The following is a 27,859-nucleotide window of genomic DNA, read 5'->3' as shown; positions in this document are numbered from 1 at the left end:
TGAATGTTCAGGCGACAGTGATTGAGTGACGGGGCGTGAATGTGTTCTTAGGAGTCAGCGCTGCGGTTCTGTGTGTGTGTGTACTTGTCTGTTTCGGTGTACATGTGTCAGCCGGTGTCATCCAGAGGAGATCCCACCGCCTGCTTCATGTAATCCTTTGATCGATCCACTGCAGTGAACACTGATTTTTATTGAGCAGAATCAACAAAGTCAAACTTCCATTGGCTGTCAGTGAAGCAGATCTGGGAGGCTTTTCTTGATGTAATTACCTTGTCATCGAGCTAGTCTGCTCTGTAGTTTTGGCTTCTGAGGTTCAAGTAATAGCGTTTGATTTTAAGAGTCATTCCTAATCCTTCCGCTTACGTGGCTGAAGTGCTAATCCGGAGACAGTTACAGTTCAGTGTTTGTACGTTGGAACGCTGGGCAGAGCTGCTGGTTTAGAAACCTTTTCCTTGCTGGAAATTTTCAATTGAAGAAGGCTGAATTTTCACAATAACCTCAGTTTTCACCGAACACTCAACACATCTCTTACATAATTAAACAGCACTATGAAGTCACACTATGGCAGCTATAAATGTTACAGCATATCTGAGGGCTCACATTGTTTTTCCATTAGATGGGTGTGTGTGTATGGAACTTTGCTATAGTATCCTCCAGATGTTACTATGGAGATATCAGGTAGAGCTTCAAGCTGCTATCCTGATGCAGTGAAGACTGCTGCACTGCAGATGCTATTCGAAATTGAAAAACGTATTTCATAACAATCTGTTTTTCGAGTTTACTCACAGTTCCCATACAGCTGAATCACTAAGTGTAAACTCCAATTGTAAGCTTAGTGAATGAATTAGCGTTGAATGCAACATCCTATGACTTTGATTTGCAGGGTTGAGTCATATAACTTTGAAATGTAAGCAGAAAACAAATTACATGACAATTCTTGTCATTTGAACATAATCTATTAGATTCCCTAAAATGTAATCTAGTCTGTATACAATTTGGAGCCCTTTCTCAGCATGAACCACAACCCCACTGACGTGAACACAGAGGGGAAAAACATAATCACCAACTGGAGTCTGTCCTGTCTCGCTGCAGGTTGATGAACACAGAAAACAACCTGCTGCAAACCAGGGAGGAGGAGGGCGGGACGTTCGAGCGGACGCTGGTGGCCTCTGAGTTCATCGACTGGCTGCTGCAGGAGGGGGAGATGCCAACCAGGGAAGAGACGGAGCAGCTGGGCCGGAGGCTCCTTGAACATGGCATCATCCAGCACGGTGAGGAAGTGCTGAAAACATTTGAACAGTAACAAGCAACTCCTGCATCGTTCACTTCGTATACACAAAATTGCTCACAACATCAAGCGTAATTGTATTACCAGGCTAGTTGTGTCACCTAAACCTGCTTCAGCTGAGGGGCACACAGTCTGACTGAAGGTCAGTGTGTAACCCTGTCTAACTGCTACATGATCCTGTCGGAGGTATTGGCATCTTGGCTCAGGGTAGGGCTGCATGACGTGGAAAAAAAAAAAAATCATGTTGCAATTATGACAGATATTACAAGTGTGATACGGTTCAGGATTAGTGGGAATAACGATTGTTGCACCACAATTTTAATTCCAAGTGAAAATACTATGATAGTGTGACAGCTATGGAAGTCTGTACTGAACAAACATGTTTTCTTACAGTTTGAGAACAAGGTTTGTAGGCCAGGGCATCTCGGTGGCACTACAGTGCTACATTATACTGCTGATTTGTCACACATTTGACCTTTTTATATATATATAAAAAGAAAAAAGAGGCGTAGACCTAGATCAGATATTCTTCCAACAGTTGAAATCAGGACTACTTTGCCTCCTTAACCTGTTGACCTTGCCATTTAACACATCGTGTTGACTTTGCTTTGCTCTTTAGGGTCATGCAGTCTGATAGCTGTTGTAGACCTACAGATTACAGTATCTTCACACTTCACACTCGCCCAGCTGATGACTTGGATAGGTTAACGCGGTCTCACATGAGGAAACTCCACTCCGACACACTCATCACAGCTCATTTTGAGCTGACTCACATTAATGTCTCACACTGGGCGGGATTGTATTTCACCAATCTTGAATCTCTACATCTACCGTGTTTGACATGACCTGTCTTGGGCTGTGTCCGAGGCGTGAATAGAGTTACAGAATGTTACTGAGTTATAAACATGAGGCCTGAATGTCACAGCTATCAGGAGGTCAGTGAGTTCTCCTGGCTGTAGAGCACAGCACCTGGGCTATCATGTTATCTCTAGCTATGTGAGATATATTTATATATACATATATATGTATATGTGTATGTGTGTGTGTGTGTGTGTGTGTGTGTGTGTGTGTGTGTATACACACACACACACACACACACACACACACACACACACGTAACGCATAGGTGTCATTTAGCCTTTTACCACCAACTTTGTCCCTGTCAGTAATTAATAGCAATATCTTAAAAACTAGGTTCTGAAAACTAGCTGGCAACAAGAAATGTTAATTAACAAATATTAACATCTGACTGGCGTGCACAGGTCATCGTGTTTTCGTATCATCAATTGTCATCTGTAATAGCCAGGTTGCCTTAAATCCCACATGTTGAAGACCCTATCATGAAGTGTCATTTGGCCCTACCACTTTTCAACACGAAGTGACACCCTCGATATAAAGTATGAAGTTATTCCAGCTAAAGATAAATGTAGTGGAATACAAAGGTGGTTCGATATGTCACTCTGAAATGTTGTAAAGTAGGATAAACTAGAATTACTCAAGGAAAGCATCACACAATTAAGTAATTGTACACGTGTTCTACAACTAAGTTCCACTTCGGTAGGAACTGAAAGCCGGAGTGTGTTTTTTCTTAATTACTTCAGAGGAGTATTAATGTTTCTGCTGTGTGTGCAGTGTAATTAAACATGTCCCTCCCAGGTGTGAACGAGTGCTTGCAGCTCCTCGTTAAATTAGATTAAAGGCAATTAAAGAGATAATTAGCACCGCGAGCGCTCAGAGGACACCCAGTTGTTGCTTTTTTTGTCTCTATACTACAACTACGCTGATCCGCGCAAGGTTACAGTTTGGATGTGCTGGTATCCGTTTGGTGTTTCAGCAACAGTTTACACTCAAGATTTAGTTAAACAACAGACGTACATCCTGAATGAGTCTCTGTTGGGTCGCCTCATGACATGAAATTTGATTTGACGCTGATATCTGTTGCTCACACCCATGTCTGATTCAATAAGGATGGGTCACATGGCCTACATGCTGGAGCTGTTTATTTGTACACACTCTTGTGCAGATTTCACCACGTGATGGGCAGTTTTTCTATTTATTTATTTTTTTTGAGATGCACACACTGAGGCAATTTAATGTGTGTACTTGGACACAGCTGGCGTTGGCATGTGGAAATACTTAGGTGTGGATTACACACTGTATATGACCCTGAGGAACAATACATCATAAAAATACCCCCACCACTTCACTCAGTTCATGTAATGCAGAGCCCTGTCAGCTTCCTGCTGGACCTGCAGAGACTTCATAATGTCATCCTCCCTGTGGAAATAACTGCACTGGTGTTACATGGATGACATGTGGGCAAAGTGTTTTAAACTAAAGTAGTTCAATCTGTTTGCAGGCCACTTTGGAAACATTAAAAACACAGCAGAGGAGGAGAGAGTGAGGGAATATGCAGTCCTGCTCTCTGTGCAGAGGTCATGCTCACACACTGAGACGTATAATGTATAGAAGGACAGTCTGGATGGATCCACATTGTGTCTGGTCATCATTGTTTACTGTGGGACAATGTAGTCACTGTTACATCTGACCTGCTGAGAATAGAGATCCTCAACAAAGAGGCAGCTTTAAAACAGACGCAAAAGTAAATGTTGCAGATAACGCACACAAATACATTAAGAATACCAAACACGTACTGTAAGTGGTCGGATTAAAGTTGCTGTATCATGACATGTCGGCCAACAGCAGGCTATAATCATACTGGATGCCAGAAATCTTGCTGATTCGGTTTAAACTGAAGAACGGAGTTTCAGTTTGACAGCAGTTCAGTTTATTCATGTGGAGCAGAGAGTAAAACACTCCTCTGAGAGCTGTTCTGTAGTGTGTTTTTTTTTTTTCCCTTTGTTGCATGTAATAAAGGGATTTGTTCGGTTGACAATGGCCTTTCAACCACAAGAAGACATGTAAACTAACCACAAGCCCGAGGTGTGTTTCCTATTGTACTGATATGCTAAACTAGGATTAATCACAACACGGTAGAAATACCTTTTCACTACTTATTGGTTAAAGGATGCGTTCACCCAGAAATGAAAGTTGAGTCATTATCTGCTCACCCTGATACGGATGGAAAGTCTTTAGAAGGTGTGAAGCTTCGAAGTCATTAAGACATTTCTGAAGCTTCATAGCAAAACCGCATTGCAGATGGGGGACGCAAAAAAAAATAATAACATTAAGTGGCTCCATACGGCTCATCCGGCATAATATAAATCTCAGTAAAGAGCCTGAATTGATTTGAAAAGATGTTATTCACACGCTTTGACGCTCATTCTCCCACGTCAGACAGGGTGCACACCAACACTTTCAGCTCAACAGCTACAGAGAAGATTTCTGCTTATAAAGGGTGTATTTTTCAAATCAGCCTGGGATCTCAGGGCTAAAGTAGAGTTGGATTTTCCCCCAGTCCCCACCTACTGCAGTGGTTTAGAAGAATTGATGATTTGCTGTGGAGCTCCAAAAATGTTTGGTGGACTACAAACATGATCTTGTGCTTGCAACACTTCTTCAAGATATCACGAGAAGAAGGAAATGATCGTGTTTTTAGAGTCTTCTGAGGCAGGTCGATGGTTGGTCTCGGAAAGGAAAATCCTTGTGAAGGAGGTTAGATAATTATGACAGCTGCTCTGAGTGTGTTGCATTATCAGACACAGGCAACTGGGCTTCTGGTTCTGAGACGGTTTTCTCTGTGTAGGGAGCTGGATGGTTTACTGGCTTGCTGTGCATTTACTGTGATTTATGACATTAATTGTACATCTTGCATCTATGCATGTAGCCTATAATTTAGAAATTCTTTCCCATGACATGAACAAAGACACAGCATAGATACAAATTGGAAAACAACATGGTAAGCTGCAAGGATCATAAAGAGAGTTTCACAACCACCAAAAAAACAGGCTGATAGATCAAAAATGGTCAATAAAAATCCAAATGCGAAATAGCAATGTGATTTATGATTGTAAAAGTTGCTGAAATAAAAAAAAAAAAAAGAGATTGTTGATCAATTTTGACGGATGAAGCCTATCTAAACTGGAGCAGTCCCAATTTTTAACATTTCATCCTCAATTTTCCTAAAAGTCTGGCTTCGGATCTTATGTCTCGATTCAGAAAACACTTCAGACCGAATTAAATGGACATGTCAGGGACATTAAACCCTGACAGTGAATCGACTGCTGCATGTGATTTTCTCTCACGTTGACAGGCTGGTAAATTTAAACAGAAATGGACTCAGTTCAGCCGCTCTTATCGGCTCAGCTGACGCAGTCCAGGTCGACGCTCTCTGAGGTCAGTTTGTTCAGCGTGGGTGATCTCAGCTCGGGTTCAGAGTTTCAGGCTCGCCTCAGCTCGGTTTTGGTGAGAAACACGAATTTTGGAGGTTCGCAGCGAAGCTTAGTTGTTAAAATAATTTTGCATTGGCATTTGATTCCGACTCACAGCCAGTATGTAAATAACTTTATTAGAGAAAGACTTTCTCTGAAATATCAAATCAGTCCATTTCCTCATGGTTTACACCTCTCACACCATCTTCTTCTTAGACTTACCCTAAAGAAAAGGTGGTATAAGTGTTAAATATCTGTGAATATCCAGCATGCTTATGGGGAAGTTTCAAAGTAAATTTTCTCTCCACCTCCAGTCACCAACAAGCATCACTTTGTCGACGGGCCCCTCCTCTACCAGTTCAGGATGAATTTCCGGCGGCGGCGGCGATTGATCGAACTCCTCCATGAGCGCGGCCGCTGCATCCCAGAGAGTCACGACAGCCCCTTCTGTCTCCGCAAACAGAACTCCGATGGAGGCAACACCAGCTTCCTGTCAGGTAGAAACACACACACACACACACACACACACACACACACACACACACACACACAAAGTGCCTGTCTGAACAATGAACGTGTCTAGTTGTATGCGAGCAATTAATAGCAATTGATGTGCGATTGATCCTGTCCTTCAATTCAAACCTGACAAAACATTTTCAATGTGTTTATTTGTCCAAACTATACAAGTTGAATGTATCCCTTCATTATTGGCTTCTAAGAGAAGAACACATTGGAGGAAGCATTATCTTCTGTTGACACACATGATTACTGGTCCTTGGTGGTGTCTGCCACATAAAGATAATAGAGTAGACTTACTGTATTTGTGTTGCCAGGCAAAAGAACATGGTAAAAATCGTTCGATCATATAATTCGGTTGACTTGGCCTCTGAAAATAATTCCTATAATCCTATTAACTGTGATTGATATGGGCTCTAATGCAAACAAAAGTGCTCAGTTAAACCGGGGTTACTAGATTGCAGCAAATGAGGGAGATGTACTCAGAGTTGCAATATTAAGGGTGTGTGTGCAGGTGAATGAGTGAAGTGATCAGTGTGTGGCGCAGTATACCGAATACCTAAGAAAAGAAACAACAAGGCATGACCGACAAACGAGTGAGCTGAACACTGGCATCTGGGCAGGCATGCTTAAGTAGCATGGAAACACTGGCCAGGTGTTCCTCAGTTAACTTAGTTGCTCCTTGGCTCCACACAGGTGAAAGACCTGAAAGACGCATGAAAAAACACACAGTATGGCTGACAGGACCAGGCTGTGGGGCTGTTACAACACACACTATCAAAAAATGAATAGATATAGCTGTGGGCCTTACAGGGTTAAAATACGGAGAGTTGCAGCTTCAGCTCAGCTTCAGTTGCTTTACTCACCTCAGATTAATGCTCATTACAATGTGGCATTGGCAAAATGTAAAATATCAGCTCTCTGTGGCACTCAGTATGTACAGAATACACATGTGGATGTAAAAAGACGGGGCAATGCCTGCATTGTAGGTGCCTCATGGTAATCTAGAGAGATCTCTGTTAGAAAATCAGGAAACAGGAAGTAATGGTAAACCACATATAGATAACACATTTTTAAATTGTATTGACAGTTATATAAAGTTGACCTGCTTCTTTCCAACACACAGTATGTGGTAGTTTACAATAATTGAATAAGGCATTTGTTTTCAGACTGAGACGTGATTTCTGAATATTAATGATGTAAACACAGCGAGGGTGAGCACCTCTCATGCTGTTAATTGACCTGCAGCTAATTAACAGTCCAATTAGTTCTCATCCAGCTGTATAGCCTTTGCCTCCTGCTCCTTCACTTTCTCTCATCTATCTTTAGTCTAATGTTTCTCTCTCCGTCTCCCTCCGTCTCAGTGAGTCCCACCAAAGAGATAAAGGTGGCGGTTGGAGTCCGACGGAGCAGCATGAGCAGCAGCTGTGGCAGCAGCGGTTATTACAGCAGCAGCCCGACACTCAGCAGCAGCCCACCTGTCCTCTGCAACCCCAAGTCTGGTGAGACAACACATGTGAAGGGCAGCTCTTATGTGTCAGCGTGGTGTGTTCTGTTAGTTCTTTATTACCTGACCAAGTTGTGTTCCTGGTTTGCACCCATCAGTGCTAAGGTGAGTCACATTAACACGTCAGAAAATTATGCTGTTTATCGCCAGCTCTCTCTTTAAAAGGACAAAAACTGAAACTGGACTCCCTTCTCATGTCAAGACTTGATAACCGTGCTACACGGTGCATTCAGGGACAGCTCTGAAATTACGAATATATCACTTGAATTCAAATCCAACTCTTCAAAGACTTTTTTGTTTTGGATCATCGGCACACTGTGAACATTAAGTGATTTTAGTGAACCGATTATACCTTAGATGTGTTCTTTCAGACAGATTTGCTTCTCTTTATTTTAGTGGGCTTAAAAAGAAATGTTGAAAAGACAGGCTCAGTGGACTCGTTTTATCTTCCGAGGAAGATAAGTATGTGCCGCTTGTAGAAATTTATGATCATGTGTAACGTTTAGGGATGGAATGCTTAAACTTCCAAGTAAAGGATTGAATGAAGAAGTGAAGCCTTTGAGGTGTGTGTATGTGTGTGTGCGTAGGTGTGTGTGTGTGTGTGTCTGTGTGTGTGTGTGTGTGTGTGTTTGTGCGTCCTTACAACTGTGAGGTTTCCCTTGATGTGTCTAATCCAAGCTGAGTCCTTGACAGAGTCTCTTTGTAGCAGCGGAGCCCCTTCAACATGAGCACTTACACACACACACGTTACACAATGAACAGGAAAAGGAAGGCACACATGCACACACACAAACAAAGTTCCCCTCTGCCTCATATAAACCTCGGTAGTGGTGTGGGAAGATAAGGAGTCCAAAAATATGACACAGTCATATTAGACGGTGCGAACGGTTGTCATTTCTTTGCAGTGTTGATGAAGCCAGTCAGTTTAAATAAAGGATGTTGGTCTCTGATGTGAAGTAGACGCAGCAGATGAGGTTTTTAAAAACAAGTTGACCCGTAGATCAGATCAGGATTTCCACTCAGAGATTATTGACATGTCCAGATCGAGAGGATAAAAGGTCTCCCTCACTTCAGTCCCTCTCGCTTATCAGATTACAATGAAGTCCAGCACAGACCACGAGTGATTAGTCAAGAGCACACACACGCTGCTCAGTGCACACAGGCCAACAGGCTGTGGAGGAGGCTGTGCTCTCAGGTCTGTGTGGGGAGAAGCAAATGTAGTTCAAGTCTGTTTTAGCACTTAAAGGTTTATTCAGCATACTTTAGTATGAGTCATGTTGAAATGAGTAGTGGATAGGGGAAGTTGGAATAGGGGAAGGGGAGCTGTACTGGCTCAGGAAGCATCAGGCCTCCAGGCCCTGTTAGCATGTGACTGACGTTAGCGCTTCCTACACATGCATACACACTATTTAAGCAACAGTATTGTGTGTGTTTCAGCGTGCACGTGTATGTGCGCTAACCATGTGTTTATGGTCATGCCTGATTATAATGGTAGTAAGTAACATTGTCTCTGTGTCTTTCTCAACAGTTCTGAAAAGACAAGTGAGTCCAGAGGAGCTGCAGACACCAGGAGGACCTTTTCTGAAGAAGACATTCACTGTAGGACACACACAGATACACACATGCACGCACACACACACACGCAAAAAGACTCAAACAAAGACCACTTCAGCATGGATGTCACCACCCATGCTCAGAGGTCACATATTCCCCCCTCACACACACACTTATAGATACATAAGTACCTCAGGCACAAGCACACCCACACTCTTTTTTTTTTCTATCTGCACTTTGTCTCAGATAACGTGATCTCCACATTGACACAAGTCACTCTCTAGCCGCAACCACAAATCCCTAACAGATGCAAATTTTGGCTCAGGCCAGATTCTAACTGTGTGCATTCAAAACAGCAACTACTCTTACATGTACAAAATGAATCGGGTTTTTTTTCCCAAAATAATTCCAAAATAAACAGTATTCCCACTATGCTTCCTTTTTTTATTCCTTCAACCACCGTGTTGAAAACATGTGATGTGATATTTGCACAAATCAAAAAACCTGTTGTTATTCGAGCCTTCTAGTCATGATGAGACCAAAAATATGGGTTTTTGTACCTCGGCCTTGCAAATAGATTGCTAATTGGTTTGTGTATCCATGGCAATGCACAAAGCTCACTCTAAACACACAGGAGGAGGTGTGTTGTAAACTGTGGTGAAAACCCCAACTGATGCACAAATTCTGAATGCATTGCGTAAATGTCCAAATAATGCTCCTAAAATCTGAATAATTTCGATATTTGTCTCACTTGAAAAATTATACATGCAGGATGAAGCCTAAAACTCAGAATATCCAATCAGTATGTTTTTTACATGACCTGTGTTAATTGAATCATATTCAGAGATATGTTGAAATATTAGTGTGTATGTCAACACAGTCACTGAGATGCCATATTGTCTCAACGTGTCTCCTTTGTCCCTCAGATCGTAGGCGATGCTGTGGGCTGGGGCTTCGTGGTGCGAGGCAGTAAACCCTGCCACATTCAGGCGGTGGACCCTGGTGGACCTGCAGCTGCTGCTGGCATGAAGGTGAGAACAGGAGAGACGTATGGAGGCCTTCCTCCATCGCTTCATCTATTGTGGGAAAAATGTTTGGACGTGAAAAAAAGATGATCCTGCTCATTGCTCAGCATCACAATTAATTAACTTTACTGACATTTCAGAGTGTCTCAAGAGTTTCAACAGGTTTGGAAGAAGAGATGAGGGTGGATGTCACTGTTTGTAGCTTAAATGATCTCATTGTAGTGTAGATGAACTGATTGTAGCGTAGATGAAGTAAGGTAAGGAAGTATTGCAGTTTTTTCAGAATCTTAAATATGTATATTGTTGTACTCAAGCGCAGGGGAGTGCAAGAGAAGTGTAAGAGAAGAATGAAAGAGAACAATATGGAAGGAATAGGAAGAGGAGTAGAGCAGAGGGATGCTTCCTGTCATTCCGGCCTGCACGAGGAGGATGTGTGAGGACGGGAACTGAGAGAGTGGCTGTAAAAGCGGGAAGAGTGTTGAGGGGAGGAAAACAGGGTAATGGTGGCTCCGCTGCCCCAGCTGGCATGAAGGTATTTAAGCAGAGTGGCAGCGAGGAATCCTGGGAATGCCGAGCGCGGTGACTTTAACCACGACATGGAGAGAGGAGGACAAAAGTAGTAGCGGGAGCCAGAAAGAGGAGAAACAGAAGATTCGGAGGAGAAACACGGGAGAGGAAAGTTATTAAGCATGTGATCATTTCAGGACTCTGGGAATTATAAAGTGAGCATTAGACTGTTTCCTCAGGCTTTATGGAAGCCCAAAGGTGACGGACCTTAACAAAGATAAACCAAAGCTTCTGCCTCTTCCCCATTGTGGTGGCTAAACTAAAATTTGCAGACTAAGTAAAGGACAGGATGTTACTCAGAGAGAGAGAGGAGACATGAGCTGAAGAGTGAAGAAGAGGGTGAAGGAGGAGGCAGAGGTAGAGGAGCATCAGTATGAGCACTGAAAGAGGAAATGGTCAGTGGAAATAATATCACTTCTGCTCTGGTTACTGTCAGCGGTCATAATTTATCGCCATGGAAACACGTGTCATGGTTCACAATCTGTTATAAAGGCGGCCTCATAAAGTGTGTGTTTTCATGTCTTTACTCGAGATCTCTTCATTTCCACCTCTGTGTGTTTTGTTTAGTTTTTTATTAAGGTAGCAACAAGTTTTATGAGCCGAGGGCATAAATCAATCTGGTCAGGAATATGAGATAAGTCTCTCGGTATCATCACTGTAGATTAAATTCCTGGTGTGCAGCAGCGCGCAGCAGTTAATCTGTGAGGAGTTCCTAGAAATCCTGTACCACTTCACCGGAGCAGTGTTATTGATGTGCAATTAAGCAGTAACACGATCCAGGAGAGGGAATGCCATGCTGTGAGGTGTTGGCACTGCGGTCCAGGCAAAAGGCCAAAAGAGAAACTCACACCCATTGACCTCTGGGAGGGAGGTAGTAAAACACATTCTGAGCCTCTTCTCTTTTCTCGCCTTTCTGTTTGCATTTTTTCCCAGAGCACACTGACGTACACATCAGCATTGTCCGGACCGTAATGGACCCGAGCACTTATGTAGCTGTTAGAGCTTCTTCTAATGCACTTCTGCAAGGCGGCAGGTGGAGCAGGATGTGTGTTTGTCTCACTTACTGTCCATTTGTGCGTCCTGTACTGTACTGTGTGTTCTCGCACCATTATGTGTGAGGGCACTGAACAGTAAAGTTCAGTTACATTAGTTGTACCGCATGGATATATACTTGTCAGAGTCTCTTAACCTCCATTTTAAAGATTTAAACCCCTAAACTTGAACATTTAAAGATTATTAAAGTTTAGATGAATCAGGGACTGCAGCAGGCAGTGATCTCCAAATACTATTATACTATCTGTGAGATCATTTCTATGCAGGATTTTTTTTTTTATATCTTTAATAACCGTTTTGAGTACATTCATTATGCTGAAGACACATTATGATCAGTTCAGACAAGCATTCAATACCTAATTATCTGACTCTCTTAAAGGTTAAGTTAAACATATTGTGAAATACTTCTTATCAGCATTTTCTCTTTTTTGCTGAAACTCTCCTGGAGTCTTGTGTTCGCTGTGAGGTTGCCAGGCAACCAGCACACTGCTCCTGCCCGAGAAACAGTCCAGCACATAAATCTCCGTTAAAAACCACAACTTGTAGTTTTTTCGTTTACTTTTCTTTATGGATAAGATTGAAACATATGAAATGTGTTAAATAAGTCATTTTGGAACCAAACTTCTCCCAGATCAGAGCAGCATGGCCTTTGCAACGACGACCTTTTGTCGCATGTATTGCATGTTGTTGCCGTCTAACAAAATAATTTTAGAAAAGTTTCTGCCACATCATCTTTCCTGCGACATTCAGTTTGTTGATCGGTGATTAATCGGCAGGTTTATTGTCTGTCTGGCTCTTGGACGATGAGTTTGAGTTTTGGTGTTTTGATCAGTCAGATATCTTTCAGTCCGAGCAGTTGATTTAATTGTAGCGGAGTAGCATTTACATTGTGAGGCTACTCTTGTCTCCACTGTGACTGTGTTGTGATTTAAAACTGAAATTCTGAGCCGAACTGGTCAGTCGTAAAGTTTCATATTTTTCCCTTTTTTTCCTTCTTGTTTTCCAAATCACTCAAAGTAATTCTCCTTTTCTCTTTTGGTCATCATTGTTGTCGACACAGCCACCATTTTTCATTTAAAAACATAATTGGAACTGTCATTTGGCAAATGCATCTGGATTCTGTGCTTGTACTCAGTGAAAGCGACCATAGTGGTTGTATGTTTTGACAGCACATTAAAGTGTGCAGGGATTCATAGATCATTAAAAACCCACAATGACTGCCCACAGATGCTGATCGGCAGATTTTGTTTTACCACTGTACAGAAAGCAGGCTAACTGCTTTCCTCTGTTTTCAGTCTTTATGCTACGCAAAGCGAGAAGTTTACTTGCTGTAACTTTCTACATAACAGACAGACATGGGAGTGGTGTCAATCTTTTATGTCTCTCTTAGCAAGAAAGCGATTTTCCCAGAAATGTCAAACTTTTTCTTTTTCACCAAACCAGGCAGGGAACCCAGTTTTACAGTGTGTGGTTTCAATTTAACAAGTTATTGTTTCTCCGGCCTTTTGATTCCTCAAGGGACGTTCATGCAAATATGGCCTCAGGTCATCCATCACCTCTGTGTTTTTAGAAAGAATCAAATGTTCTCTACATATCATACAGCTGTTTCTGTTATCGCTGCATGTCCTCGCCACATGTATTGTTTATTCTTTCTCTGCGTCTTCTCTTTATGCCCATTTCTGCGTCTCTTTTTTTCTTTCCTTTTTCTCTGTGCGAGAGTGATTTTAACCCTCTGAGTGCAAGGAGTCATTCAGTCCAGCTGGTCCCCAGCCAAGACTAACACAACCCCACAGCCTGAAAGGAGAGACGCATCGGTGGGAGAGAAGAGAGGGGAAGGTATCGGTGGGAGAGAAGAGAGGGGGAGGTGTTGGAAGAGAGTAGAAGAGGTTGAAAGGAAATGTTAAAGGAAAGCGAGTAGTGCATGAAGGAGAGTAATTTGCAAGTAGTGGGAATATAGGCTGCAGAGGTTTAGACGTGATTACAGCGAGCGTCTGAAATTCCTCCATAGCGCAGGATTAACAGTCTGGGATTCTTTTTTCCATTCCTCTATCACTCTTAATCTCTCTTTTCCCGTATTCTCTCATCCTATTTTCATCTATTTTTCCCCTGAAGCGGTTAAGAAGGCTAGAAGAGATTTAACAGCATTTATTTTTCTGTAAAACCCCAATAACCCAAAATGGCAACCTCTGTCTGCATGTATTCACTACATGTAACAACAGTTTATGTAAGGAACAGGCCGGGTTTCAATAGCTGCTCCCTGTTAGATGTTCCCCGAGTCGGGAGCCCATGAAAAACATCTGTGAAAGTTTTTCTTCCATCATCACTCAGCACTTTCCTGATTTATAGGCAGTATAAATATCCAAATGATTATGTGCTTTTGTTCTCGCTGACATGCATCAGGGTTCTTTTAAGCATCTTGCAGGACTTTTGGAAAATGTTTGGCAGCCAGTGAATAGGGGAGTGTGCTTGTCTGTGTGTCTGTGTGTCTGTGTGTCTGCGAGTGTGTGAGCGTGCGCCTGTAATGGCTTGTGAAAAAACCCACACTAACCCACAGCAGAAAACTGCTGCACCATGTAACAAGAGCAGAAGGCATCTCAGGTAACAAGCCCTTATCTCTATCAGAGCAGCGGTTAAAAAAAAAACGATAAGGGAGGTGGAGTCTTTGCGTGACCGGGGAGTGATTTGAGCATGGATGCCATGTTGTACCTACTGTAATTTACGTCAGGCAACACTATCAGTGTGTACTGGTTTGACTGTAGGGGTGGAGCAGAGTATGATTCCTGTGTGAATAATTGTCTGTTTTTTAAAGAAAATCATGTTTGCTTTATATGATTGGACAAATGTTATTTTAAGGCAAACTCCATCAAAAACAACATCTTATGAGTGTCAAGTTTTTGATCAAACAGATGAGATGAGATGCTCAGCCTCAAATAGCCCCCCCCCATGGCATTTCCTCTCTTATCGCTCAGCATGGTGAATTGCTTTTACTCCGCTCTGCTCCACTTTTTAAAATCTCGCAAAATGTTGGCGAGAGTCGTCTTAAAAATTAGGTTCTGGCTTAGATGTCATCTACAGTGATATGTTAAGGAAAAACGACATCGGCAACATGTAAGCAAACATCTGAATGAATAAAGTTCATTTTGACCGTTTGGGAAATGGGTTATATGCGTGCCAAGAGTTAGATGAGAAGGTTGATACCACTCTTATCCATCTCCTGCCAGGCGCGAGATGCAAGATGGGGACTCTATGATGGCACGTTTTGGTTTTTGCACAGATTAAAACAAAACAAGACATGACATGTTTTGCAGTGAGCTTTAGAGGTGCTTGTAGGCGTAATTTTTTGTTATAGCGGAGCAGAACCGGGCTAGCTGGTTTTCCCCTGGTTCCAGTCTTACTAACCTAGATTAATCATCTGCGGGGTCCCAATACATATTCACTGTCCTAAAAAGGAGGTGCTAGTAATCGTCTCATTAGGCTCCCAGCTAGACAGCTAACGAATATGTCTCCCAAAATGACAAACTGCATCTGTACCCTCATAACAGGCCCTCGTTATGTCAGTTGTCGTGTGCTATGGTTTAGCATATGAACAGATTTGACCCTAATTAGCATAATACAGATGACACATAGTAAGCCTCTGTCAAGGTTCACCACAGTTACGTGGTAAAAAAGCAGTTAAACTTGACAAACATCAGCTGAGTAGTTTGTTTCCCCAAAAAACAGATTCTCAGCGGTAGTCCCGTACCGCCCTCTCATGTCTCACTGTACCTCTGTTAGACTCCATTCAAACGTGGTGTGAAAGTTAAGAACATCATCGACTTGTATTAATCATCCCACCCCTGTCTCTCTGCGTCTTTCTTCAGGTGTGTCAGTTTGTGGTGTCGGTGAACGGCCTAAACGTCCTCTCTCAGGACTACCGGGCCGTCAGCAACCTGATCCTAACCGGACCCAGGACGATTGTCATGGAGGTGATGGAGGAGGTATAAGTTTGAGATGAGCCACGACAGAATCCCTCTTTGCGTAGAAGATCTTCGGAGGTTTGGCATTTGACCTCGAAAGCTACGGCAACGGAGCAACGTGGACTATTTGGGACGCACCTCCAGTTCTCCCTGTTCCCGAGTTGTTTGGATAAGGTGTGTAACCAAGAGAAGGAGTGTTTTTTTAAAAGATGAGGGGAATTCAACTCAAGTAAATGATTCAACCTGTAGAGAAAACACAGGTCGCCCTTGATTTTTTTTTTGTCTTTCTTTGAATTTAGAGGTGCAAAGTGCACAAGCCACTTCTAGAGATGGTTATCCATCAATGTGCCCACACAGACTCCCAGTCTTACTGAAGAGGCACCCAGACTTTGCGTTTTTATTTGGGTTTTGAACCAGAACTGTGTCATGAATCTGTTGCTGAACATGATGAGTGCTTAAGGGTCGTCAAGATGGTGTGAGATTGAGAGAAGAAGTGGGAACAAGCAAAAGCTGCAACCGCAACAAACAAGGAGGAATATTTCAAGTTGACGGGATCAGCGACCTCTCCCCCAGTTAGTCTCACTGCATGGACGGAGGCTCCTGACGGCCCAACACTGCCCTCTGCTGGGAGAGACGGGACGACACACAGCGAGGGAGCATTCATACTACAGTTATACAAATCATGTCTTTGGTTTCAGGGTGTTAAATTGTTTTTCCTTGCTTGGGGAGCCATCGTGTCGGATAGAAAAAAAATGTCTAGCCTCATCTTGCGAATGAAATTAACAACTAAACTGATGCCCATATGTATGTGTAGCTGCTAGAAAGTAGTTAGTTTACATGATAATAAATGCAGTGATGAACTGTATGGGAGATATACAGGCACAATGTACATAGAGAAAGTTATGAAAGACTTAACGCACAAACAAACTGAAGAAGTCCTGCTTTGAAAAAACTGGTGTTTAGCGGCTGAAGCCTCATTATTGTGAAAACAAACTGCAGCACTGAGAAATCTTTGAGACTTTAAACAGCCATTTTGCGAAATTATAACTTACCGCTCCTCTAAATTTGTATATTTTTGTTTCGATTTTTTTCTAACATGACTTGATATTCAGACCAGAAACTTCCGCGGTGACATGAGATGTCATTATTTGTTCCTAAGAGCTCAGAGTTCTCAGCTCAAAAATGTATATATTTTTTCTTCTAACAAGTGTTGGATTTATTGCCTAAAAACAAACAAACAAAACCCTGAAATAATTGTAATTAGAGTCATATTATGCCAACTAGATGTTATTTGGAAACTTACGCACACAGGATTCAGTAGACCTTAAATACAAAATTTGCATTTATACATGCTTTCAAAGTTTGAATAATATAAAGGGTATAGGACTGCTATAATGACAGAAGCACTTGGATGACAAAAGCTTTCTTTATTAATACAACTGAGAGTTTGAATATGTACATTTACACGCAGGCGCGCACACACTCGCGTATACAGTATATGTATATATAAATGGTGTGTTGGACTAAGCTCTTGTTGAATATTTTGAATTCTGTGTTTCAATTTCCGAATCCATAAACAAATTGTAAACGTCCAGTGTGTAGGATTAAGGGGGAACATTTGCACAGAAAAGTTGGATATGAGATGTTTTCATTAGTTTGTAATCACGGGAAACTAAGGATCGTTCTGTTTTCGCTACCTTAGAATGTCGGCAGCAGAGTCCGCCAGGTCGCACCGCCATGTCTGCTGCTTTTTTTGTGTGTGTTTTTAGCAGCAAGGTGAAGTGAAGGGCCTTCAACCTGCAACGTCATTGCCAAATAATCACTTAATCCTACATGCTGGACCTTTAATTCACCGCCAGTGTACTGGAGTGGGTGCCAAAAGACACAGTTACACAAATTATTGATATCTTCCTTTTTTGCTTAAAAAAAAAAAACCTCTTTAAAGGAAATCTGCTCTTGAGTTGGCTCCAGTAAAGCTGCTGTAAGCAATGTCATCGTTTGAGCTAACTTCTGTTTGGCAGACCCCTCCCTCCTCTCCCACTTGCATGTCTCCTTTCTTTTTTTAAGGCAGCTCACTTTGTCTTTTTCTTCTCTTAAAGCATTTTACCTGTAATATAAGTCGTTTGAACTTGTAGCTTCCCTGCCATTCTGCCAGAACAGGAGGATCGAGCTCTCTGCCTGTTCTGAGCAGACAGGACCGCCTCTTTATGGAGTACTCTGTCCTGATTGGATAAATGGTGCAGGGACACCAGAAAAATACATTTCCTTTTACTGCATGAGCAGGAGGAGGAGACTCACGGGTTACTGACCAAACTCTCTATAACAGTGATTACTGTTGGAGTATAGAGGTATTTTACACTTATTTGATAAGAAAATAATGCTTACAGCAGCTTTTAAAGCAGGCTCCAGGTTTAGATCAATGGATTTGTGCATCAGTTGCCTCCAATTTAACACGAGAGTTTAACTGTATGTTTATAGACTGTGCCATCATGTGCTTAGACATACTAGCATGAGAAGATTACTTTTAGAATTTTATAATTAAAAAATAGAAGAGCACGAATAAGCGATGCTCATATCGTATTACAGTGTACGTCTGTAATCCAAGTTGACTCATGAGTCAACATTTGTTTGTTTCTAGTCTAAAGAACACTGCCTGGTTCAATGGATGTGTATAAGTTTAGCCCAGACGATACAGATACGGTAACCGAAACCTTTTTCTATTTGCAGGTGAACATTTATTCAGGAAATCTTTTATTGCCAAAACAGCATAATGAACACACAGCATGTACAGTATGCTACTTCCTCCAAGTGTCTGAGGTGACCTGCACCTCATAGTTTTTTCTCGTCAATGTGCTTTGATGTCGTAAGCAGTGAAATGCATGATTCCTGTCGATCTGTGCCGATGTAGCATTATCCTGTGATCCAAAGCGCGTCTTCTTCAGCCTATCGACGTGTAGGACTGACTTATCTGACAAATCATTTCAGAAGTACAGTAGATTTAAGCCTTTTAAAAAAGTCTCTTTTTCCAGATTCTGCAGCGGAAATGAATAGAACAATAAAAGTTCTCAATTGTATAAACAAGAAGTTTATGGAATAGTTATAGATAATTTTAGAGTGATGTTCTCTAGTTGACTCTGATAAACATTATTAACATTTTTCTCAGTTGCTGATCTCAAAACGGTCCGCTCATGTTGTTGGGTGACGCCATAGAATATACTGTATTGAGACTGGTCACGTTAAGTTCATGTCGGCAGGGTTTGCAGCGTTTCGCAATGATACATTTTGGAGCGCAGGCGCAGAGATTTTACTATTTTTTCATTGGATTTATCCACACAACCATTCAGCGGGTAACATGACAAACATCACTTCCTTACCCCAAACTGCAGACATGAGTAAATCGAGGGGTGTTCATCGGTCTAGTGTTTGATAAAAAAAAAACTCACTTCCTGCCATTTTTAACCCCCGTATCTGTAACTATAACTGTGCGTGGAAGTGATCTGGCTAGTGGGTTTTGTGATTCTGTGAAAAGATGGAAAATGTTTGTCTGAAAGCAGTTTTCGAAAGAGCACAGAGACCGATGATGGTCACGGTTGAGTGTTTTGGGAAGAAGAAATATGCAGAAGTGACGGAGGGAGCGTCTCGAAGGGGTTTTCTCATGAAACGGGTTCACTGACTGTTCAACAATAAGCCTGAAAGCATTTGCCTTAAGAACTTATTTAGCTGCTAAACACAGTTGGTGGTCATGTAATCTGTCGCTCTGTTCCCAGCTCTGTTATCTCCGGTCATGCGTCGCTTCTTTAGACAATCAGTGTTTTAAGGACACCACCTCTTTTTAATAGCACAACAGCAGTTTCAAAAAGCAGTGGTTTGACAGAATGTATCTCACCGTCATTTTCTACATCAAGCTGTTTTTCTATGAATCGGTTCACTCGTTTAATTAAAAGGGATTCTTTGCTTTACCTTCACCTCATGAGTGGCCCAAACGTTTCTTTTCTGCGCTATCAGAGACTGAATGTTGGGGATTTGATGACAATATAAGCTCACAGTACCACAGTCTGTTTGTGACGGAGCAGCTAAAGCTCATTCTGATGTACTGATGTATTAAACAGTTGATTAAGTGTTTAATAAACAAACGGATTATACTCTGAATGTGTGGCTACATCTTGTTCTTAATAGAGGGATGTCTTGATATATCGGTATTGACGATAACAGTGATATTAAAAAATCTAATATCGATATTGTGTCAGTAATAGACATATGATAGTGTGTGAGTGGTCCTGTATAGATGTGAGGCCTTGTGTTGTTTATCAGCTCATCTGGTTGACTTTTCCCTATTTATTAATGGTAAGTGTGTTTTTTTTCCGAACACTTTCATACAGTTACGGCCACAGACTCTCTCTCAACCTTCCTGCACTCATTTTTATTTGCTGATTTGACTGATAGTGTGTATTCTTTTCAAATTTTCTATAGACATTGTAGAATGTCATTATCTTGAATTTGACTGGCTACAATAATCGAGAAGAGAAAATCTGAGATCACAGCCCTGACTTAGAAACTGACATCCCATTTTGTCTTGATGTAGTTCTAGTTCAGTCCACAACCATGTTGGCTGTGCACGTCTAAAACCCCCCGAAGCAGGCATTTTATATAAATAATGCAATCAACAGGAATATTCATGCAACACTAAAATTAAAAGATTTAAGACTTTTATTGTACAGTAATGTATAGTATATCAAGATGCTAATTAAACAGCGTGATTAGTGCACAGCTGTACGATTAAAGGCCAATCTGAAATCTGCAGTTTTATGTTGATAAAGGACATTTATTAATATGTAGTGAACTATGGACTTCACATGTTAAGGCTTCCAGATAGACATTTTTTTTTGGTCACAGGCGCCCCATGGGCTGACTCGGCAATCCGGAGCATCCTAAACATGCTCAGTGACTGACATTTCTGGTGGGTATTCAGTCATTCATGCAAGAACCGAGATATTTTCCATGTCCTTGCAACATGGGGCCATGCATTATCATGCAGCAACGTGAGGAGGAGACGGAGGATGAATGGTCCACCAATGGGTCACAGTTACAGTGCATTCACCCCTCGCCATCGATAAAATGCGGCCTGTGTTTGTTTGCAGCAGCTCTGGTGGATGTTCCTGCTGCCAGTGTACCAAGTGTTCGCTCCTTCAGAACCTGTGGCATTGTGCGATAAATTGGTCTGTAATTGTCAACTGTCCGAAGCACACCTGTGCAATCATTTTGCTGTTTAATCAGCATCTTGATCTGCCACACCTGTGAGATGGACCTATATCTGTATTTTCTTAGTGTGTAGTAGAATCAGAGTATTTTCAGGCTCTGTCCCTGTTACAGATCAGCGCTCCACCTTGTTCTTTCTCATGTGGCACAGTCAAATTAAAGTAAGCTTCAACTTTGACTGATAAAAAAGTTTTCCTGTTATACTTATCAGCAGACGCCTTGTCTGGTTTTCCTCTCGAAGCAGATTGTCTGAAAGTACAATATGCACCATGTTTATATCTGCACTGACATTCCTGATCCCTCTGTCATACAGCTGATATCCTCAGAATCTTGGAGCCACAATCTGTCTGAGGGGTCTCAAGTAGACGTTTCCAGAGGCCAAAAAGGTTGAGACCCGCTGTCCTAAGACATTATGATGGAAATGAGTCAAATGTCTTCAGGTTGTCACTGATCGACCAGATTATACAAAGCCCAGTGTTCTTCAATCCTGTTCCAGTGAAAGACACTGTCACAGCCTATTGATTGGTCGAACACGACACATCCCTCTCCTTTATTTTAGATGCACGACCATAATGCTACCAGCAGGGGGTGCTGCAACACTGTAGCACACAGACAGATTTGAACATCTCCATATCTCAACCAGGGCTGTCTTCTGTGGACAATTCTATAGATTTAAGAAAGAAGAAAGAAGAAAGTAGATTTTATAGAACAATACAATCCACAGGTCTCACTTCAGACCAGAGTGACGTTGTGTGAGACTGTCATTAGTGTATGTGCATGGTTACACACTTGTATATCTTTATTTCAAGATTGTAATCCCCTTTTTACTGAATATATCTGTAATCTAATAACATCTCTCTCTCCCCCCCCCCCCCCCCCCCCCCGTAACTTCACCTGAATTGTTGCCTTTTTGTATCCTGATTGTGTCATATCCTGTTTCCCCCCGATCTTGACTATTCTTAATGACATGATCACAAAGAAAAGCAGAGGATCCTTGCATTAAGAAGCTGGAACTAGCAAATGACTGGAGGAATTAATCGATTATCAAAGTAGTAAGCAATGCATTTCATTCCAATCGATAATTGTTTGTTCGTGTAGGACTTTCATTTATCCCGAACCAATCTATGTTCAGCCACTGGGTTCATCCTTTATTGATTTTGGTGTTGATAACATTACTAACTGCACAGCACAGACGTCCTTTAAGACCTCGCTCACAGGCGTTCAGCTCCCCTTATCTCCCTTTCTCTTCTTTGTCTCCACTCTTTTACCCTCCAGGAAGAGACTGACAGTAACACTAACTAGAATCGGCCTTATCAGATTAGACCATCGCCACCTTTCTTTCACCTATTACATTCATGCTTCCATTGATCAGCTCAGCATCCATGCGACTTTGATGTTGCCTCATCCCATTCATCTGTCAGTCTTTGTGCGTTTCAGCTCAGTATACTGAGTGATACATACGCGCAGGAAATTAAACTTTGTTGCACGCACACACACACACACACACACACACACACACACACACAAGAGAGCGACAGGCTGCTGGACATTTTTGCCTAAGGACGAGATCAAAAGATTAAGATATAACTTTCAACCATGGGATTAGTGCGAAGCAGCCAGCAGACAGCACTTTTAAATACAATTTATGCTGATTGTAAAAAACGTAATTAGTCAAAGTTTAATAAGTCAGATCAAATGTGTTGCAAACAATTAACATGTTTTTGAAGGGGTGTTGAGCATTTTTATTAGTGAGTTTTGCTCTTTTCATGGGTCCTCAGTTGATACAGTGTGACGTAGCTCTGTGCATGCAGAATCACAGTCACACTGCCAAAGTTACTGTAGGGTCCAAATCGAGCCGGGGCCAAAACAGTAAAAATGTACGCAGCTCAGAGAAGCCTGGGATGAAAGTATTCACCAAATAGCATATATCATAAGATCATACTGAGGGTCTGAAAAGCCCAGTTGGTCCAATTAAAGCGGCACCAAAGCAGGCGGTACAAGCCAAGATCAGTAATTAATACACGTATAAAAAATCCTCTCATGACAGTGATAGAAGCCAAAATGAGTGAGTTAAAAAGAAATACGAAGTACACTGCAAGCAGGTGGGTTTTGGTTTCATTCCTTGTCAAACAAGGACAAAGAAAACTGAGTTTCTCACTCATTTCTGGTCTGAAAACTATCCTGAACACATCACTGTTTGCTTGATTTTGATTAAACGTGATGGAAATTCTCTCCGGGCTGATCTCGATTTAAATACACGAATGTTATCAACCGTTCAAACCTGCTGTTAAGTTTGACAAGTGCCATATAAATCCTAAAATTAGTGTTTTTTAAGATCTCTTGTGTTGACATTTTATGTTGCAAGACTCACGTTTGTTCCAGGAAAAATTTCGTCCAAAATGCAAAAAAAAAGTACAAACTGTTCATACAATTTATGCTTTAGGAGTGAACACTTCATGGAGCCTTTGGCCAATATTTATCCAGTTTACAGGGGGTCCACAATTGAAGAACACTGGAAGGTTATTACTTGGAAATTTCTCAGAGATCAACATCTGTCCAAATACACCCTATTCATCTCAGAGTTAGTGATAGTGAACTGTCTATTACCATATTTTTTTACATCTTTTTTTAATCGTGGCACACATTACATTGTGACAGAGCAAATACTGTAATACCAGAGAAATGAAATAAGATTCACTGGAACACAATATTCTTTTGAGTTTAATTAGCTTCTCGACACCGAGTGCCAATAAGTGCGCCTGACTTGATTAAATATGGGTGATTACATAAAGGTTATCAGTGTTATCACATGATGGAAATGTGGAGCTTTTTCAATATTGTCAAGAAAAGAAAAGAAAAGAAAAGAAAAGAAAAGAAAAGAAAAGAAAAGAAAAGAAAAGCGCCTGTTCAGGTTGATGGCCTGAGCGCCCCTGAGGCATGATTACAGTGTTTTCAAGTCAATTGTCTCCTGTCCTCCACTTCCCTCCCCACAGGCCAGGAGCTCAGGACAAGTCACAGCAAGCACAAATGTTAGCCACCTGCCAAATGCTTTTTGGACTGTGGCTGCCAGCTCTGTCAATTTGGCTAGCTACTCTGGCAGGAAGTCACCTTTTGCTCAACCAGCATTTCCTTTTCAAAAACGTATCGTACCAACTTAATTGGTCGGGAAATCACAATTGCATGTTTTATCTTTGTGGATTCCAACATTATTATCCCTGATTAGGATGTCAGTCATGAATAAGAGAAGGCTTATTTGTGGTGAGTACTGGTTTTTAAGCATTTTACCAAAATACTACCAGTAATTTGTTTTTTTCCCTTAAAAGTGTCTTTATTACTGGATGCAGGATATACTTGCTGTCAATTGCTTGTTGGATGTTGGTCACATGGTGTAATATTAATGGTAAGTGTCTTCAGGACTCGGAAAACAAGAGTTTACAGTCTTGCTTGCAGTTCTGTTCAAGTTTAAAGTTGTTGAAATTACAGGACCCCAAAATGAAAATTATCTTATCATCCAGCTGTCCACTGGAATCAGAGTGAGTGGATAATGACTACATTTTAATCAATAAATCAATTCACCCTGTAATTTCAGGATAAATCCCCTGAGATGCAGCAACTTATTTTTAAGTGTGTTTGTCTCAGAAAGAAAAACATGGAAAGTAACAGACTTTTAAACAGAAAAAAACAAATACAAATAATAGTAATAATGATTTCAAACCTAAACTAAACTTAATAATCAACACACTAACATCATGAAGAAGATACCAAATCCCATGACTGTCTATCCATTAGCTGGTTCTCACTCACAACACATTGAATACAGAAACCTGCTCAGGTGTTGTACGCTTAATTCCTGGAAGTGCCCCTCTACTGCAGGAGTACACAATGAACAATATCTATTGAAGTTAGCATGTTAACTAACCACTTCCAGCCTATTCTGGTCCAAAGCTCCTGTGCTAAAGGTGTAAACACTAACATTCCCCTGGTCCCTAAACCACTAGCTGCACGGCTAACGGAGCTAACTAGCTAAGGGCAGCAACAGTTAAGTTAGCAGCAGTCAGCAGTTACTCTGGTGGTATGCTGTTCCCTATTTGTTTTGAAAATTCATTTGACAGGTGGTAAATAACTTGATGAAAGTTAGCTAAACAGCGTGGGTAGACTTCTGTAAGCATAATCTTTAGCCAACTAAACCTCATTGCATATTAAATAATTGTTCTTACTTGATAATGTAGCCCTTCAAGTGCAAAACTGATGCTAAAGGGGCGGAGATTGAATAGTTTGAAGCTTAGGGTCACTGACCAAGCTGCCATGTTGGAAGCTGGAACATGTTGTTCTACATGTCAACCTCGTGGTGACGCTGGAGGAAAAGTCATTGGGATTTGTCCCCCTTACCATGAAAGGCTGCATGAAATTACATGATAATCCATCCTCAGATATTTCAGTCTGGTGGATTGACCAACTAACCCACAAACCAACATCATCATTCCTAGAACCATGCTTGTAGCAGGGCTAGAAATGGCAAATGGAAAAACCAGTCACTAAATGACTCTAGACAACAGTGTGAGCAAGTTATCTTTAGTGAAAAGCCCTTAAACACCAGGCTGTGGCCTTCTATCAGCTCTTAAATAAATTGCAGTATTTCCTGAATAACTCACCTCCATCCATGCATCCCACCATGAAAAGTTACATAATGTATCATGCCCGCAGGAGCCATCAGGTTAGCGGTGCGCTGGGAACGACTGGTACCAGATGACACGCTGGCTAATAACTGTGACTAGTTGGACTAATCAGTAGGCTGAGGTCACTTCAGTCCATTGCTGCCCTCATATTAACCTGCTGCTTGTTATTAACACAGAGCTCAAGAGGAGTGTGTGTGTGTGTATGTGCGCGTGTGTGTGTAGCAGAAAAAAGGGTTGAGATTTACAACATGAGGTTTGTCTCAACGTGTCCAAGTTCTCATGTATGAGTGCGTGTGTGTGTATGCACCCTTGAATGTGTCAACTGTATTTGAACTTAACCAGGTCCCTTTTTGTGTGAGTTTACAAGACAAACAAACCATGTTTCTTCTGCTGGTCTAAATGCAGCTCATTGTGAGAGTGTGAATGACACGGTGATCTCGGCTGTCTGTCACTGTGGCAGAGTGCTAAGCTCCTTGCCATGGGTTGTCTCTGCGTCTTATAAATGTAAGGCAGGGGGTTTTGTGTGTGTGTGGTGCGTGTGTCGATGGGTTTATGCGTGAGACGGAAAAAACGTGAAAAATGTATGTAAAAAAGTACTATGTTTGCCATTTGCAGACTTTGTTTGCTCTGTGTGTGTATGTGTGTGTGTGTGTGTGTGTGTGTGTGTTTGTGTGTGTGTAGCAGTAAATAAACTCTCATTAGGTGAAAGAATGTGTAGTGCAGTATATAGAAGTCCCCTCTTTGATTGGTAAAAATGTCCCAAGAGTCCCCTCTTGGTAATTAAACCACATTTGCAGTGATATTAAGAAAAAAGACATTAAAGTTAATGTTCAATTCTATTTTTCATTTTTTAACTAGAAACAGAGGTCCACACGTGGTGCTGTGAAATGATAGTCCACTGTTGGCAATGTAGGGGTGTTTGTGTGTGTGTGTGTTTTTATTTCTGTCAATTTCTTCAAAGAGACACACCTTTTTGATATTAATGAGAGCAGTAGGAGAGAAATTGCTGCTCTCCCACTCGTGCCGATTGATACCTTACAATCAATATTCCTCTCCCAACACAGTTCGAGCTTAAACATGCGCTTGTGTCAACACAAATGAGAGGGTTCCTGTTTCCTGGGAGAAATCCTCTGCTGCACAGGAAATTGTGCTTTCTGTGTTTGTCAAAGCGACAATGGCCACTTGTTTGTAATAATTATAGGAAGGCAGAGGAAATGCGACAGACTGCGGTGGAGTATGATCACTTTTATTATCACAATACGTCGGTCCAGTGCAAACACCAGCGCTGCTTATAACAGACGATGACACCAAAATCAAAGGAACAGCTGCTACTTGGATTATCAAGCCAAAGGTTCCTGTCTGAGATGGTGCTGTGCAAAAGGTTGCATCATGCGTGAAAGGTATGCATGAAAAAGTGTCTGCATACAGTTTATTATATGAAAAAGAAATGGTGTTTTGTGTGCATAACACCTCCCTAAACCTTCTCAGCATCAGACTTGAGTATAATTGGCAGTCAGAGTTTTTTTCTTTTTATCCATACTGCCTCGCCACAAAGTCATCCAGCGCTTAGTTTATATATCATATATGCAGATCTGTCACATATCACCTGAATGCACACGCAGGGAGACAGCTGATCTGCACGGATTTATCTAATTCCTGCAGTGTGTTATTCGGGAAAAAAAGATCTCCCTACTCCACGTTACAGTCTTGTATGTGAGGAAATAGGATGACTGGGAGATTTGCTTTATTTACTCATGTATTAAAGAGTTTTTGATGGAGTTATGCTTAAATCTCGACGAGTACCTGCAGTAAACACAGCGTTTGCTGCAGTGGAAGGACTTGAAAAACTTTATGAAGCTTCACAGTTGGACCATATGGCGCTGAGCTGAGTGACCTATGGATCAACTCTTCCATGTGACTGATGCATTTATTCAACAGAGCCACAGTTGGGACGGACAGCGACGGCGGTGAGAGGTAGACAGACGGAGGATGAACAGATTAGGAGTAGGCTGAAAAAGAGAGGGAGAGGCAGGGGAGAGAACGAGGGGGAATATGAGGGGAAAATGGAATAATAAAAAGGGAAGGATGAAGAAGGGAACAGAGGGGAGACATCACATGAAATGAACAGGT

The 27,859-nt window shown here is 41.6% G+C and overlaps 1 protein-coding gene across 2 annotated transcripts in view; it reads left to right on the top strand.

The window, feature by feature from the left end:
• deptor (DEP domain containing MTOR-interacting protein) overlaps positions 1 to 19,946 on the top strand; it is a 32,802-nt gene extending 12,856 nt beyond the window's left edge. For both annotated transcript variants that reach the window (XM_030393801.1, XM_030393800.1), the window contains exons 5-10: positions 1,093 to 1,271; positions 5,934 to 6,116; positions 7,500 to 7,637; positions 9,171 to 9,241; positions 10,123 to 10,227; positions 15,702 to 19,946. In XM_030393801.1, coding sequence (XP_030249661.1) covers positions 1,093 to 1,271; positions 5,934 to 6,116; positions 7,500 to 7,637; positions 9,171 to 9,241; positions 10,123 to 10,227; positions 15,702 to 15,824 — 799 coding nt within the window. In that variant the 3' untranslated portion in view covers positions 15,825 to 19,946. The remainder of the gene's footprint in view (positions 1 to 1,092; positions 1,272 to 5,933; positions 6,117 to 7,499; positions 7,638 to 9,170; positions 9,242 to 10,122; positions 10,228 to 15,701) is intronic.
• Positions 19,947 to 27,859: the final 7,913 nt, after the last annotated feature.

The sequence above is a fragment of the Sparus aurata genome, chromosome 17 (genome assembly GCF_900880675.1).
Source record: "Sparus aurata chromosome 17, fSpaAur1.1, whole genome shotgun sequence".
NCBI classification, from domain to species: Eukaryota; Metazoa; Chordata; class Actinopteri; order Spariformes; family Sparidae; genus Sparus; species Sparus aurata.
This window is presented reverse-complemented; position numbering and strand designations above follow the sequence as displayed.